Here is a 13,304-nt window from a genome sequence, read left to right as displayed (position 1 = left end):
GATTAAGAAAACAAGTTCAACCGACACACGCACACACATCTCGACAACAATGCTAGAGTCAGTATCAGTTCCTTCTTCAGAATTTGCCCATGTCGATGCTCCGAGGCTGCCAGATATGAAACAGACTACAGCTGCGAAACTGGAACCAACCAACTAAGCAGAGTCAACGTTAGACTTTCGGTTTGGACTGCAGTACCATGAGACGTCAGCGTTACAAGTTAAACACTGTTCCTTAGCAGCTTAATGTATAAAAAGTGTAAAAAATAAGGTGTTTTTGGAGAGAGGGGCCGCAGGTCGGATTCGAACCTCGGGCCACTGTGGCAAGGACTGAGCTTCGTACACGGGGCGGCTGCTCTACCGACTGAGCTAACCAACACCCAGAAAATAAGATGTTTTTAACCAGGATAAATGACACCGAGCTAATTCAGCCAAAAATGGAAGATTTACATGATTTTTCACGAGCACTACTTCGACTCTTCGTACTGCGTTTACAACTAATCAAAGCGATCTCACGACGGCAGAAAGACGGACGTGTTTTCCCAGATGTCGTGTATTCCTGTGGGCTTTGTTAAAACCAGGCGCTCTGTCATAATCCAGCAGAGCTGCGATCCGGAGCTGCTGTCAGACGCCTAATGACTTCATACGGTCTGAACGCACAGCTCAAATTAATACATTTCATCAGCTCAGTAATTGGTTTGACTCTGTTTGAACCTAATTACAGAACGTAATTATCTTTTTCTTTTTTCCACGCAGGCAGGTCTGTTTGAAGATTACAGCCTCGGTGGCCAGAAGCTGACGTACAGACGGATGTGACTGTACAGACGTTTAATTCTTGTTTCCCTTGTTAGGATGAACAGATCTCGTCTTTCATTTGTCTGTTTATCTATTCTCGCCCTCTCTACTTAAAATCAGCCTGATGCACGAGTTTCTAAGTTTTTGCTGCCAGTTGAGCTCACTACAGTGGATACATAACGCTTCCAAAGCCACATGACACAGATAAAAGAAGAAAGCATCATCCTCCATGTTTTCAGTCTGAATTAATGTCTGTGGGAACTTGTGTGTGCAGAGTAATTCTTCAAAAGAGAACAGTCCACGAGAGTTTTCCTTAAAGTGAAGCAGCTGAAATGGAGACTTTAATGTCCCATGATGGAATAAAGATTGTTTCAGAGGCTCTTTCATGAAGTAAAATGTATAAATCTGAATTATTTCTCTTGATAGAAACAAGACTAAAAGTCTAAAAGACGTGAGAACAGCAAATCAACATCGTCACAGAGACTACGTCCAGGTTTTAGACAGTCTGCTGGGACGTCACAGAGACTACATCCAGGTTTTAGGCAGTCTGCGGGGACGTCACAGACTACGTCCAGGTTTTAGGCAGTCTGCAAGGACGTCACGGAGACTACGTCCAGGTTTTAGACAGTCTGCGGGGACGTCACGGAGACTACGTCCAGGTTTTATATTCATGTAATCACCTTCAGTCTGTTTTGGTCTGTACTTTGTCTCCTTCCTGCCTCCTTTACCTTCTTTAAGCTCTTGTCCTCTCAGCACAGTCCTCCTCCTCAACCTCCTCCTCCTCCACCTCCTCCTCCTCCTTCTCCTCCAGCCTTTATCTCTTCGTTCCCTCTGGCTCTCTTTCTTCCATGTCGCAGCAAAGATAAGTTGATTTTACAGCAGAGACGTACACTTCATGTTCACTGGCTTCAGGGAAATCCCAGCGGGCTCCTCTGAGCGTCTCCCTCTCCCCTTGTGATTGGTCTATAGTCGCCGCCGGCGCCCTGCGGCGACGATAACGGCTTCCTCCATCATGTTTGCCCCGGCAGTCGTCTGCTCGCTAGCGATAAAGATGATGTTTGATATCGCTGCGATGAAACCTGTCCCTCGAGTAATCCCAGTCTGACGTGTCCACAGAGTCCTCTTTGTTCAGCTCGAGCGCTTCTCCCGATGAAACGTTCGAGTTTGGCAGAGACGAGTTTGAACAAACTGTCTGAAATTTACTTTTTTTGGCTCAAATAATTTGTTCAAAAATCGTTAAAATGTGAAACATTTTTCATAGAAACACGTCCTGTCGCTGTGTGAAACATTCTTTCAAATATCAGAGAAGAGGTGACGACCAGCGTTAAAGATCAAGGTCTGACATGTTAGCTCAGTCTGTTAGCTGCTGTTAGCTCAGTTTGTTAGCCGGGCTGCCTGGACTGTGAGCTCAGAGCACCACCAGAGAAGAAGAAGAATTTACAGCTCAGCAGCTTCTATGGACATAATGGCAGAGGAGAAGAGAGTGAAGAGGACGCTGACCTCCTCCTCCGGCTGCTCCGCCTCAACTCTCTGTGATTTACAGAGTTTATGATGGACAGTGAAGTAAACTGCTGACAGCTGTAGCTGCTGTTAGCTCATGTTAGCTCAGTCTGTTAGCTGCTGTTAGCTCAGTTCGTCAGCTTGGCGGTGAGCTCAGAGCGACGGGTACAGACTGAGCTAACAGCAGCTAACAGACTGAGCTAACATGAGCTAACGTGAGCTAACAAACTGAGCTAACAGCAGCTAACATGATCTAACCGACTAACAGACTGAGCTAACATGAGCTAACAGCAGCTAACACACTGAGCTAACATGAGCTAACAGCAGCTAACAGACTGAGCTAACATGAGCTAACAGTAGCTACAAACTGAGCTTACATGAGCTAACAGACTGAGCTAACATGAGCTAACAGCAGCTAACAGACTGAGCTAACATGAGCTAACAGCAGCTGCAAACTGAGCTAACATGAGCTAACAGACTGAGCTAACAGCAGCTAACAGACTGAGCTAACATGAGCTAACAGCAGCTAACAGACTGAGCTAACATGAGCTAACAGCAGCTACAGCTGTCAGCAGTTTACTTCACTGTCCATCATAAACTCTGTAAATCACAGAGAGTTGAGGCGGAGCAGCCGGAGGACATCAGAGGGAAAACCAGAAAACATTTCCTCCATAAAATATGATCCAGTTTCACCAGAATCACTGAAATAGTTGCTGCTGCTGTGTCGCATCAACATGATTTAAACTCTGTTACAAAGTGTTCAGTCGTTTGTATTCAGCGGTTTCAGCAGCTCGTGTCTTCTCCTGAGGTGAACGCTCCTTCAGGTGTTAACAGGTTCACCGCAGACGCCGTCCCTCAAGAGGCGACACGAGAATCAGACCCGTTTGTCCTCGCCGCGTCCTTCTGAAGCTGATACCGCGAATTCGCTCGACTCGTCTGAGAAGTTCGCCGTCTTGCTATTGAGTTTCTAATCTTTCAATTACTCTGTGTGTGTGTGTGTGTGTGTGTGTGTGTGTGTGTGTGTGTGTGGAGGGATTTTAGAGATAAAGCGACGTTTGTGAGGACGTGCACAAGATCACCTGGGTGACCTCCCACAGCGACTGATCAATACTTTTATGACTGCAGATGTGATGGATGTTGACAGAGCTGCAGTTTTCAGGTGGAGAGGTTAAAGAGTTCATGTTCAGTGAGTGAATTAAAGTCGAGACTTCCACCCCAGCTTTAATGTGTGACGGCAAATTTAGAGCTCCTCTGTCAAAGTTAATTCTGTTTCCTGCTAATCTCTCAAACCAGATCCCTCTCGCTCGCTCTCTATCAACACGTTAGTTATTCACGCACAGGGAATCCGGCAGAAGTCATTTGTCAAAGCGAGATAGAAGAGAAACACTTCACATTAATGATAATTAAAAAAAAAAGAATTTATATTTTCTAACATATTTACACAGTCTGCAATATTCCAACATTAAACTGATTCAGGCAGAAAAAAGACATTTCAATTTAAATTATAATTGAGGTCAGTGACGACGTCTCAAACTACTTCCTCTGTCCAATGAGAGACCAGCAGATATATATCCTGTCCCCCAAACTCCAGCGGGCGCGGAATCCGGTGGATTTTCAAAATAAAACACCCCATGCTTGCCGGTCGTAAAAACAGACAAAAGAGAAACGATTAAAGTACGTAGCATATTTAAAATGTAGAAGCATGTTTAGAAGAACATGAACCAGGAAAATGACCAAATCTGAGCAGGTCAACAAAGTCTGGAGGGAGAAACGCTGCTGAAACAGTCGATGCCTCTTGCCCTCAATCATATCATATCTACACCTTCATATGGTTATGTGTTCTGGCACCGTGTATTTTGCAGCTCTTCCCTGAACACTTTTGTGTTTTTTGTATTTTTAAGCAACAGGCAAAGGAATTCAAGTTCTTGATGGAAAAATGTAGCGATGGATCAATCGATTAGTGCAGCAGTATTGCAGACGTTGTACTGGACTGTTGTGGTTCAGGTTCTCGATGTTCAGGTTCAGGTCTATCTATGTTCCAACCCTCACTTATCGTCATGAACTCTGGGTAGTGACCGAAAGAATGAGATTGTGGATACAAGCAGCCCGGATGTAGAGATAGATTGAGGAGCTTGGACGTCTGGAGGGAGTTCAGAGTCGACCTGCTGATCCTTTGTGTTTAAAAGAACCAGCTGAGGTAGCTCATCTCCTGGGCGCCTCACTTTGGAGGTCATCCAAGTACTTCCAAATAGGAGGAGACCCAGAGGCAGACCCAGAACCTGATGGAGGGACTATTGCTCCATCTGGACTCGGAACATCTCAGGATCCTCCAGGAGGAAAGCCCTGCCTACTGCCACCACGATCCGACCCCGGATAAGAGGAAGAAAATGGATGGATGGATGAACAAAGGCAGCAAAGAACAATTTTGATGAGCTTGTTTGGTCTTTTCTTTCAGTGTATGAACTGACCGACTGTTAATGAGATTCATTTTTATGCAAAGTGTCTCTCCAGTCTGGACCTGAATTAACTTAAAACAGGAGAGTCATTGGTTATTAGATAAAAAACACACGTTCCTGACAGACTTACAATCACCCCACGTCGCCTTGAGGATTAATTTAGTCCAAATGAAGCTCAAGTTCTCCGTCTAATCGACCAAAGTGCAGAAACTCTTTGAACGTCTCACCATCGTGGTTGGCGTTGCCGAGCGTCCAGGGTTCGTCGGAGTCGAAGTGCGTATCTCCTCCGATGCCGGCGCCGGGGAAGTAGGCGTGAGCCAGGAAACCCCCCTCCCCGTCAAACGGAGAGCTGTCGCCGTGGAAACCGGAGGCGAAGAAGATCATGATGTCGGCCTCCTTACCCTCATTCTTGATCTCCGAGTATGGCACCTCCTGAACAGGATACAAGAAGAGAGAGAGAGAGAAACAATGTGAGAAAATACAGAGCGAGTATCTCGGTACTTTAGTCATATTGGAAGAGATAACGTGAGCTGAAGGTGAGGCGGAGGAACGAACATGATAACCGAACTGACCTGGAAGGAGAGCGGCGTGACGGTCTGCCAGACATTAAAGGCTTGTCGAATCGCCCTCTGGGTATCCTTCTCACCAACTTTAGGGGTGAAGTTAGATATGCTGCAGGAAGGCAAAAAAACAGAGCACCAGTTAGTACGTGAACAAGACCACAGGGGACAGCGTCCAAACGTTGGATGGTCAAACCGCTTCAGAAACCTCTTGACTCTGGAACCTGACTGCAGCCGACAGTTCGAAAGTCCAGTACCAAAGTACCAACAACCAAAGTACAGTTGAGGTTGATGTGAGTGTCAGTAGTTTTGAAGGTATTTATTCATAAAGTACAACTCTGACCTGATGACACTAGAGTATCCCAACAACAGAAGTTATATTTCAGTCTGGACCGAGGTGGTGAACCGACTTGCCAACCAATATATATTGACATTAACGTCCTCCAACCAGTAAAGAAGTCAACGTGGTGATTTATCCAAACTAAAACATCGTATGGCTGCAACACGCAACAATAAACATGCTACGTCTGATTACACTTTCAAAATAAAGCTTGTGGAGCAACATTTCACATTTTATGAGTTTAAATAGTTGCAGTTTGGTTCGGGCTATCCCAAACCCGAATTTAAAGGTTCTTCCGTAACACATCGTTACTGGGTAAAGTCGACCCAGTACCGTGTTGGTGCTGTATTAACCCGTTTTAAACAGACTTATCTTTAGTGTGTTACTCATGTAAGCGAGTGGTTAGGCTGAATCTGTCCATCAGGAAACTACTTTTGTATTTAAATGCATCGGCGCGTACGGCTGTCATCCCTGCATACCCAAACGAAGTGCTAGACCTGTGTGTGTGTGTGTGTGTGTGTGTGTGTGTGTGTGTGTGTGACAGTACGCCATCTGTGTGTTTTGGCCACAGGTCATTTGGCCAGATTCACTGCTGTAACGTTCCACACCATTTACTCAAATCAGACAACTGCTACATACCACACACACACACACACACACACACACACACACACACACAGGCCTTCAGGGTGGAAAGTTGGATTTATAAAATTATTTTTCTAAAGGGCATTTGCATGCAGACAGATATGCAATGCAGTAAAAATTTAGTTCAGGGCTTGTCGCAAACGCTACGAACAAGCGGCTGCAGGAGATTATGAAACATTATCTTACACGATAATAAACGTTGTTAAATCAGATTTTACTGTCTTTGTCAGTCGCTCTGTTTAGCAAACGGTCCGTCAGGAAAGTCGAATAAAAAGGCTGAGACAGCACAGACTCTGTTCAAACACACGTGCGGTGCTTAAAATATATCCGCTCCGACCCTACGGTGACCTCTTCATACTTCACGTCATGTTTCATATCTGTAGTCACTCTGAGTGTCTTTATGTGGACGTTCAAACAGAAATCTGCCCAGAGAAAATGTGAAGTATGATCTATATTAAAGGGAAGAAGAAGAGGACGCTAAAAAACACAAGCTGCATCGTCCGTGCATTCCGAACACGACACGGCGCCCAACTACTCGGAAACTACAGAAAGTTTCTCTGCCAGATGGACTTATTTATTTATTTATTTATTTATTTATTTGCATCAGGACGCTGCTGTTCACTCAAGTGTGAATGTTGGATTATGACAACTGTGTAACTGATATTTATTTCCATAATGTATTTTTCTGGTTGGGAACAAAGCATTTGCCCCCTGTTGAGAGACAGATTGTGTGAAATGAACTCGTCTTATCCGTTCGCTTTCTTCTTCATCTGGCTCTTTACGTCCTGGCTTTTCTTTTCCACCTCCCCCCTCCTCCATCTCTCTGTTTCTGACAATCACTCCATCTGTCCTCCAACACTCCCTCCCGCCTCGTATCTCTGGCACAATCGGAAAGTGACACTGAAGGTTTAAAAGGATTTTTATAAAGTGTTTCCTTGCGGTGTAACAGTGACAGTGAGCGATAAAACATGTAATCATTCTCCTCACTCACGACAACACAGACGTGGACGGCACGTCTCCTCGCCTGCAGTTACTCTGTGATGACCTTTAACGCCTCATTCGTCTCTTACAGCTGCACATGCATCAACATACGCCGACTGTGCTGCCAATAATGAATACTTAATAAATACTATCTGTTAATTAGACCAAATTTAAAGACATGCTGTTTTTAGACAGTCTGCGGGGACGTCACGGAGACTACGTCCAGGTTTTAGACAGTCTGCAGCTACGACTAGAGGGGTACCAACAACTGCCACCAGGGGGCAGTACTCCACGAGTTGCGAGACATCTGTGAGAAAACTAACTGATGACGGCCATAATTCATGCAGTGTATCACAGGAGGAACGCACTGCAACATAAATCTGCACATTAAATAAAAAACCATCTAGACAGCATTACGTTAGCAAATGCAAATGAGCTACACACGGGTGTAATTCAGAGGAGACGGGGCTGGCTCTGGAGAGGAAGAAGAAGAAGAATTAGGTTAAAGATGATCAGAGTAATGCAGCGTGAACAATGGCAGCAGGGCTGAAGACAACATGGAGCTGTACTGCAGCAATGTGACAGCTGATAGTCGGTGAAACAGAAGGACGAGGAGGCTCAGATACTGTAAGAGGTAACCAGATAGGACTGTGATCTCACACTGTGGGTTTATGTAACGCTGCAGAGTGGGTAGCTGTAATGCAGGAGAGCTGGGAAGCCTTCAGCGTCTCGTGGGAGAAGCGTAATTTACATTAGACCTATAAAGTCTGAGCAGGGTGGAGGAGAGAGAGACGAGATGAAAGGAAAGCAGAGCGCTGAAAGGGTTTTTATCAGGACAGTTCACGGAACAAAAGTCATTAAAAACTAACGAGAAACAAAACAATTAAAACAAAGATATTTAACGCCTTAATTAGAGCCCCACCAACTATTTCACTGATTTTGGTGGATCATATTTTATGGAGAGCACGGGGGCAGCGTTAGTGTTCGTACACCACGAGGAAGAAGAAGAAGAGGAGGAGGTTTCCAAGTGTCGTGCCAGAACCGGAGCTGGACAATACATACGTTAGTATCATGGGTCACGTTAGCTGCTGAACTCATTTTTTACGTTAGCAAGCAAACTTGAAATCTGCATGAATTAGCTGACGGAGGTAGAGCGGCTCGTCCACACACATTTCATCAGAATTTCCATTTGAATGACATGAGTTTAATATAAATTAACCAATAAACTCAATGTGCTTCAAGTCTGAATGAAATGTTTCGACGTCACGAGGTAAAACGAGGATCCCTACAGCAACAATCTGAGACTGTCAGCGACACAAACAAACACTTTTATTGGACGTACATTGATGAATTGACCATGAGGATTATGTTGCAGCTGGTACTGGACCAGTTTCAAAGACCGTTGTTAGAACACAAAACCAGAGAAATAAAGTCCAGTCTTGAAAAATGAACTGCTGAGCTGTTGGAGCTGAAACCCATGACGACGCCTACACCGTACGTTATGATCCTCGGGTGGAAAACGCCAGAGAGAGTCGACGAGGAAACATTGTAATCTGAAACCTGCAGACGGAGTTGTTCATCGATAATGGCAGAAACAAGACGTCACGGGTGGCAACATGCCGGGAGGGAAAGTTTTAGTTAATGAGGAAGTGCCCAAATACAGAGCACTGTTTCTGTTTTATTCACGACACTGAAGCTTATTTTAAAATCTGAGAGCGAGAGCGAGAGGAAGGCAGCAGAGGATGAAGTCGGCAGAAGCAACAACAGGAGCTGGGATGTGTTCAGTATCTCGTGGGACGGCTCCAATCTGCATTAGACCTATATTACAAGGCTGAGCTGCCGGTTCGGATCGTCATTTTTTTCTTACTGTACGCAGACAGTAGAAGACAAAAGAATAAGAGGGTGGATGAAGAGACGGAGTGGGTGGATGTAATGCAGGGATACGAGATGCAGTCGGGGTCCCGTGGGACGGAGCTAATTTACATTAGGCTGAGCCAAGTTCAGACTGGGAGAGAGGAGGAAGGAGGCAAACAACCATGGAGGGGAGAGGATGGATGGATACCTGTAGGAGATCTTCTTATCCCTCCACTTCTGTCCCGTCAGGGCGTAGCGTTTATTCCTCTGCCGGCGGCTGGTGTGAGGATGATCTGGGACGCCACAGCGAGGTCTCCTCATCCACCTGAACACAACACGACATTCAAACTTCATACTCATCTGATCCTCCAAACCTGCACCTGCGATCAGCTGATGATCAGCCACCGTCAGAAATCAGCACACCACCATCAACCAAACCAATAAAACACATCACTTAGAAACACGAGATGAAGGGCGTCGTGTCCACAGTCAGATCAGCATCAGCATAATCCACAAAGATGTGTCAAGGACTCCTGCATCAAAGTTTTTATATTTTTAAGTCTTGTGACTCACTCTATAGTCGTCTCGTCGAGTATTCCTGTCACAGGAATGCCGTAGAAACGCTGCATGGCGGCCACGGCGGACTGCATGGCTTTCTCCTGTCGCAGGTCTGACGTGCGGACGTCGTGAGGCAGCAGGTAACCGTAGTTCTTCAGCCACGTCTGAGAGAGAGAGGGACGAAGAACACAAGACGTTAGGACTGATACCATACAAACCATCTTTTTACACTTTGAGAAAACGTGGCAAACAAACCAACACAAACTCAATTCTACGTATGTTAGTGACACTGAATGATGAACTCGAGGTAACGAGTTCGACTAAAATGTCAAAAACTTCCAAAGTTCATCCAGATTAATATTAATAAAGATAATTTGTGAATAAATGCAGTCATCTTGAGTTCTGCCTGCTGCCTCTTGATTTTGTTTCCATCAAGTCTGAATGAAATGTTTCGACGTCACGAGGTAAAACGAGGATCCCTACAGCAACAATCTGAGACTGTCAGCGACACAAACAAACACTTTTATTGGACGTACATTGATGAATTGACCATGAGGATTATGTTGCAGCTGGTACTGGACCAGTTTCAAAGACCGTTGTTAGAACACAAAACCAGAGAAATAAAGTCCAGTCTGCTGACGACGCCTACACCACACGTTATGGAAAAAGCCAGAGAGAGTCGACGAGGAACTTAATTACTTTCTAATGCTTTAATTACTTTTAATGACTTAATTGACTCAAACAGAAATTTCCCCTCATAACATGTGAGTGTATCGTGCAGTGCTTTGAATGGGCGGTAGATGAGAAAAACGCTGTAAACGAGATCGTCTGCAGTCGTGTAGGAGGACTGTTCAAATATTAAAGACGTGAGATGTCATCTTCCAGAGATGACTAATCGCTCTCTGCAAAACAAAACAAGGTTTGTTGATCGATGACTAATCAGCTGAGAGAGGAACACAGCTCTATGAAGGCAATTAAAAATGAAACAGATTTTGTATGAAGAGTTATTAGAGGATTGACTTTTGTTGTTATTTTGGTTTCGTCGTCCAGCTCTCAATAACTCTGATTTATTAACATGAATAAAACGTTTGCAGTCATATTATGGTAAAAGACCTTAATGTTGCTTTCACACCAGGACAGTCTGGAGGACTCGGTTCAATTCACAACATCATGCAGTTACAACAGCTGCTAGTTTGGGGGCGGTATTGTCCAAAAAACAAGGAGAAAAAAAAGCACCACGAAGAAGAAAACCCGGCTCGTCGATTGGCTTTCTGATCTTTGGTTCTCTGGATAGTCCGTTTGCTTTCACACTGTAAGCGAACCAGCACCAGGGTTCACCTGCAAAGCGGACCGACACCCACGTTTTCAGGTCGGATGAGCTCTCACACCTCCCCGAACGAACAGAGGAAACAAACTCTGGTCCGTTTGAATTGGACCAAACAGTGCTGCTGTGAAAACGCCCTGAAAATACATTTTCTATTTTTGTCACAGAGGTCCACACTTGGTTAGTGTACACACAGAGTCCACTGTTGGTCACGTAGGAAAGAATGTGTGTGTGTGATCCTCAGTCAAAACCTCTTCTAGTGTTTCCTGATGCGTGTCAGTCAGTTGCTGCAGTTCGTAAACACTGTGTCATCTCAGAAACTCAGCACTTGTTTGGACTACATTATTACTTTTGTTTATTTTCATAGGTTAAAGTGTGTTCTCATTATGTTTGTCTATTTAAATAGAGGTTGTGCATCCTGACAGTTGCAGTGAAATTGTTTATTCACGTCTGGAGCTCTGTTTTCTAAAAAAAAAAAAGTATTTATTAAAGAACAAAATTCAGTTACAGGAATCAGATTGAGCGTTCCCGTGCAGCGTTGTTGTCATCACAGCAGATTTAGGAGATTTGAAATTGGATTGTAAGCAGAAGCAGCAGTTTCCTTCGGGCTCATGGACCATGTGCCGCATTGTTTTCACATTTACACTCAGGATTAAAAGCAGATTACAATGACGATCTAAATAAATTCACTACACACTGTTAGAATTAGAGACCAGCACAAAAAGCTTGTAACACAGTGTCAGTCACTTCAGTTCATTAAAGAACTCAAGTTACAACACCGTCTGTAACCGACAGTCGTCTGTTATGAAGTTATGCACGTGTGCACACATGCATACACTTTGAGACATGTGACTCAGGTCTTGGTCCTGCAGTCACTGTCTGGTCTCTACGTAAGACTTCTGCAGTCTTTACACTTCACAGTGTTTCTCAAACTCAAATATTCATCTCAGGTTCCTCAGTGTAAGTTTATCTACAGACAGTTTAAAGTTGTTGACTGTTGAATCCTTGGTATTAAAACGTTATTTTCTGTTTGGAGTCGTGATTACAGTGTTTCTGAACAATTCTCTCACATCACTTTTTAAATAGTCATGGCTGTGTGCGCACACGATGTGAAGATTTTTCAGGATGCAAAAAAAAAAAAAACATTTTAGGGATCCCCGAGTTGAATTTAATTTAAAATGTAAAATCACTGTTTTCATTTCAGGTTAGAGAGCCAGTGCATTCATCTAATGGCATTCAAGTGTTCTGGAAGTGTTATTAGGTCCAACCTACCTAGGATTGTGGTTGTCTAAAAGTCAGACATGAATATTTGTACAATCTACCACACCTGAACCGTAACGTTGTCAGGTTATAAAACATGTATGATCATACTTGCCGATTACAACCCTCTCATTTCACCCTCTCTCGGAGAGAAGGAAGGAAAAACGTTGTCTAGTATAATTTGTCAGAAGAAACACGGCGGACTCTGGATATAAAAGTCTCAATTGTTATTTTCAGGTGATTAAACACAAAGTTATGAATGTTATAAATCGACACACTGCGCCTTTAAATCTAATTTTTTAAATGATATTTAATGTCTCACTTGTCGAACGTTCTAATATTTGTGTTGTGTCTGTTGCTGTTGGAGGTCAGCTGTGCTCAGTATTCATCTCTCTGGGGAAGTGACAGACTGAATCCCTCGGCGTCGGTAACCTCCTCGCGTCCGTCATGGTAGTTAGGCAGATGTTCATATTGTAGCTGAGTGCTGGGAGAGGCTGGCACACACTGTGAAATATTAATGACCTACTGTAGAGAAGGACTCAACCTCCCCCTCGTTATCTCTCCCTCAACACCCTCCTTCCTTCCCCCTTCTCCCTCATCTGTCTCTCTCCCTCTTTTCTTTCTTCAGTCCTCTTCATTTACCTCTCTCTCTCTCTCTCTCTCTCTCTCTCTCAGGAGGGTTGTGAGATTGTGTTATGTCATATTAAAGAGACAGGCGTGCTGCAAAGTGAAAAATGCGACATAATGAGAATCATCCGAAGGAAACTTGTGGATTCAGAATTGATTTTGGATCAGCGAGAATCTAATTTTCGGTGAAGTTTTCAGGAGTAATCGCTCCTTCCTCCATCCTTTCATCTCTCTGACATATTCGATGAATCTCTCTCCTGTTTGTCACCTCCTTCCTGTTTCTCCTCCTTTCTCTTGTTCTGCTTTGCCACAATCACAGAAGAACTTTGCTAAAGACAGAAATATGAAGTGAAAAGCTTCAGCTGCTGACTTTTTTTGGGGATTTCAGGTTGCTGGCAATGGACAAT

General features: G+C 44.2%; 1 protein-coding gene across 1 annotated transcript in view; it reads right to left on the bottom strand.

The window, feature by feature from the left end:
• Positions 1–13,304, bottom strand: part of mmp24 (matrix metallopeptidase 24) — a 47,393-nt gene that overhangs the window by 20,230 nt on the left and 13,859 nt on the right. The window contains exons 2-5 of the mRNA XM_010753307.3: positions 9,702–9,850; positions 9,337–9,453; positions 5,321–5,420; positions 4,976–5,180 (exon numbers count right to left, since the gene is read on the bottom strand). Coding sequence (XP_010751609.2) covers positions 4,976–5,180; positions 5,321–5,420; positions 9,337–9,453; positions 9,702–9,850 — 571 coding nt within the window. The remainder of the gene's footprint in view (positions 1–4,975; positions 5,181–5,320; positions 5,421–9,336; positions 9,454–9,701; positions 9,851–13,304) is intronic.

The sequence above is a fragment of the Larimichthys crocea genome, chromosome VI, assembly GCF_000972845.2.
Source record: "Larimichthys crocea isolate SSNF chromosome VI, L_crocea_2.0, whole genome shotgun sequence".
Lineage (NCBI taxonomy): Eukaryota > Metazoa > Chordata > Actinopteri > Sciaenidae > Larimichthys > Larimichthys crocea.
This window is presented reverse-complemented; position numbering and strand designations above follow the sequence as displayed.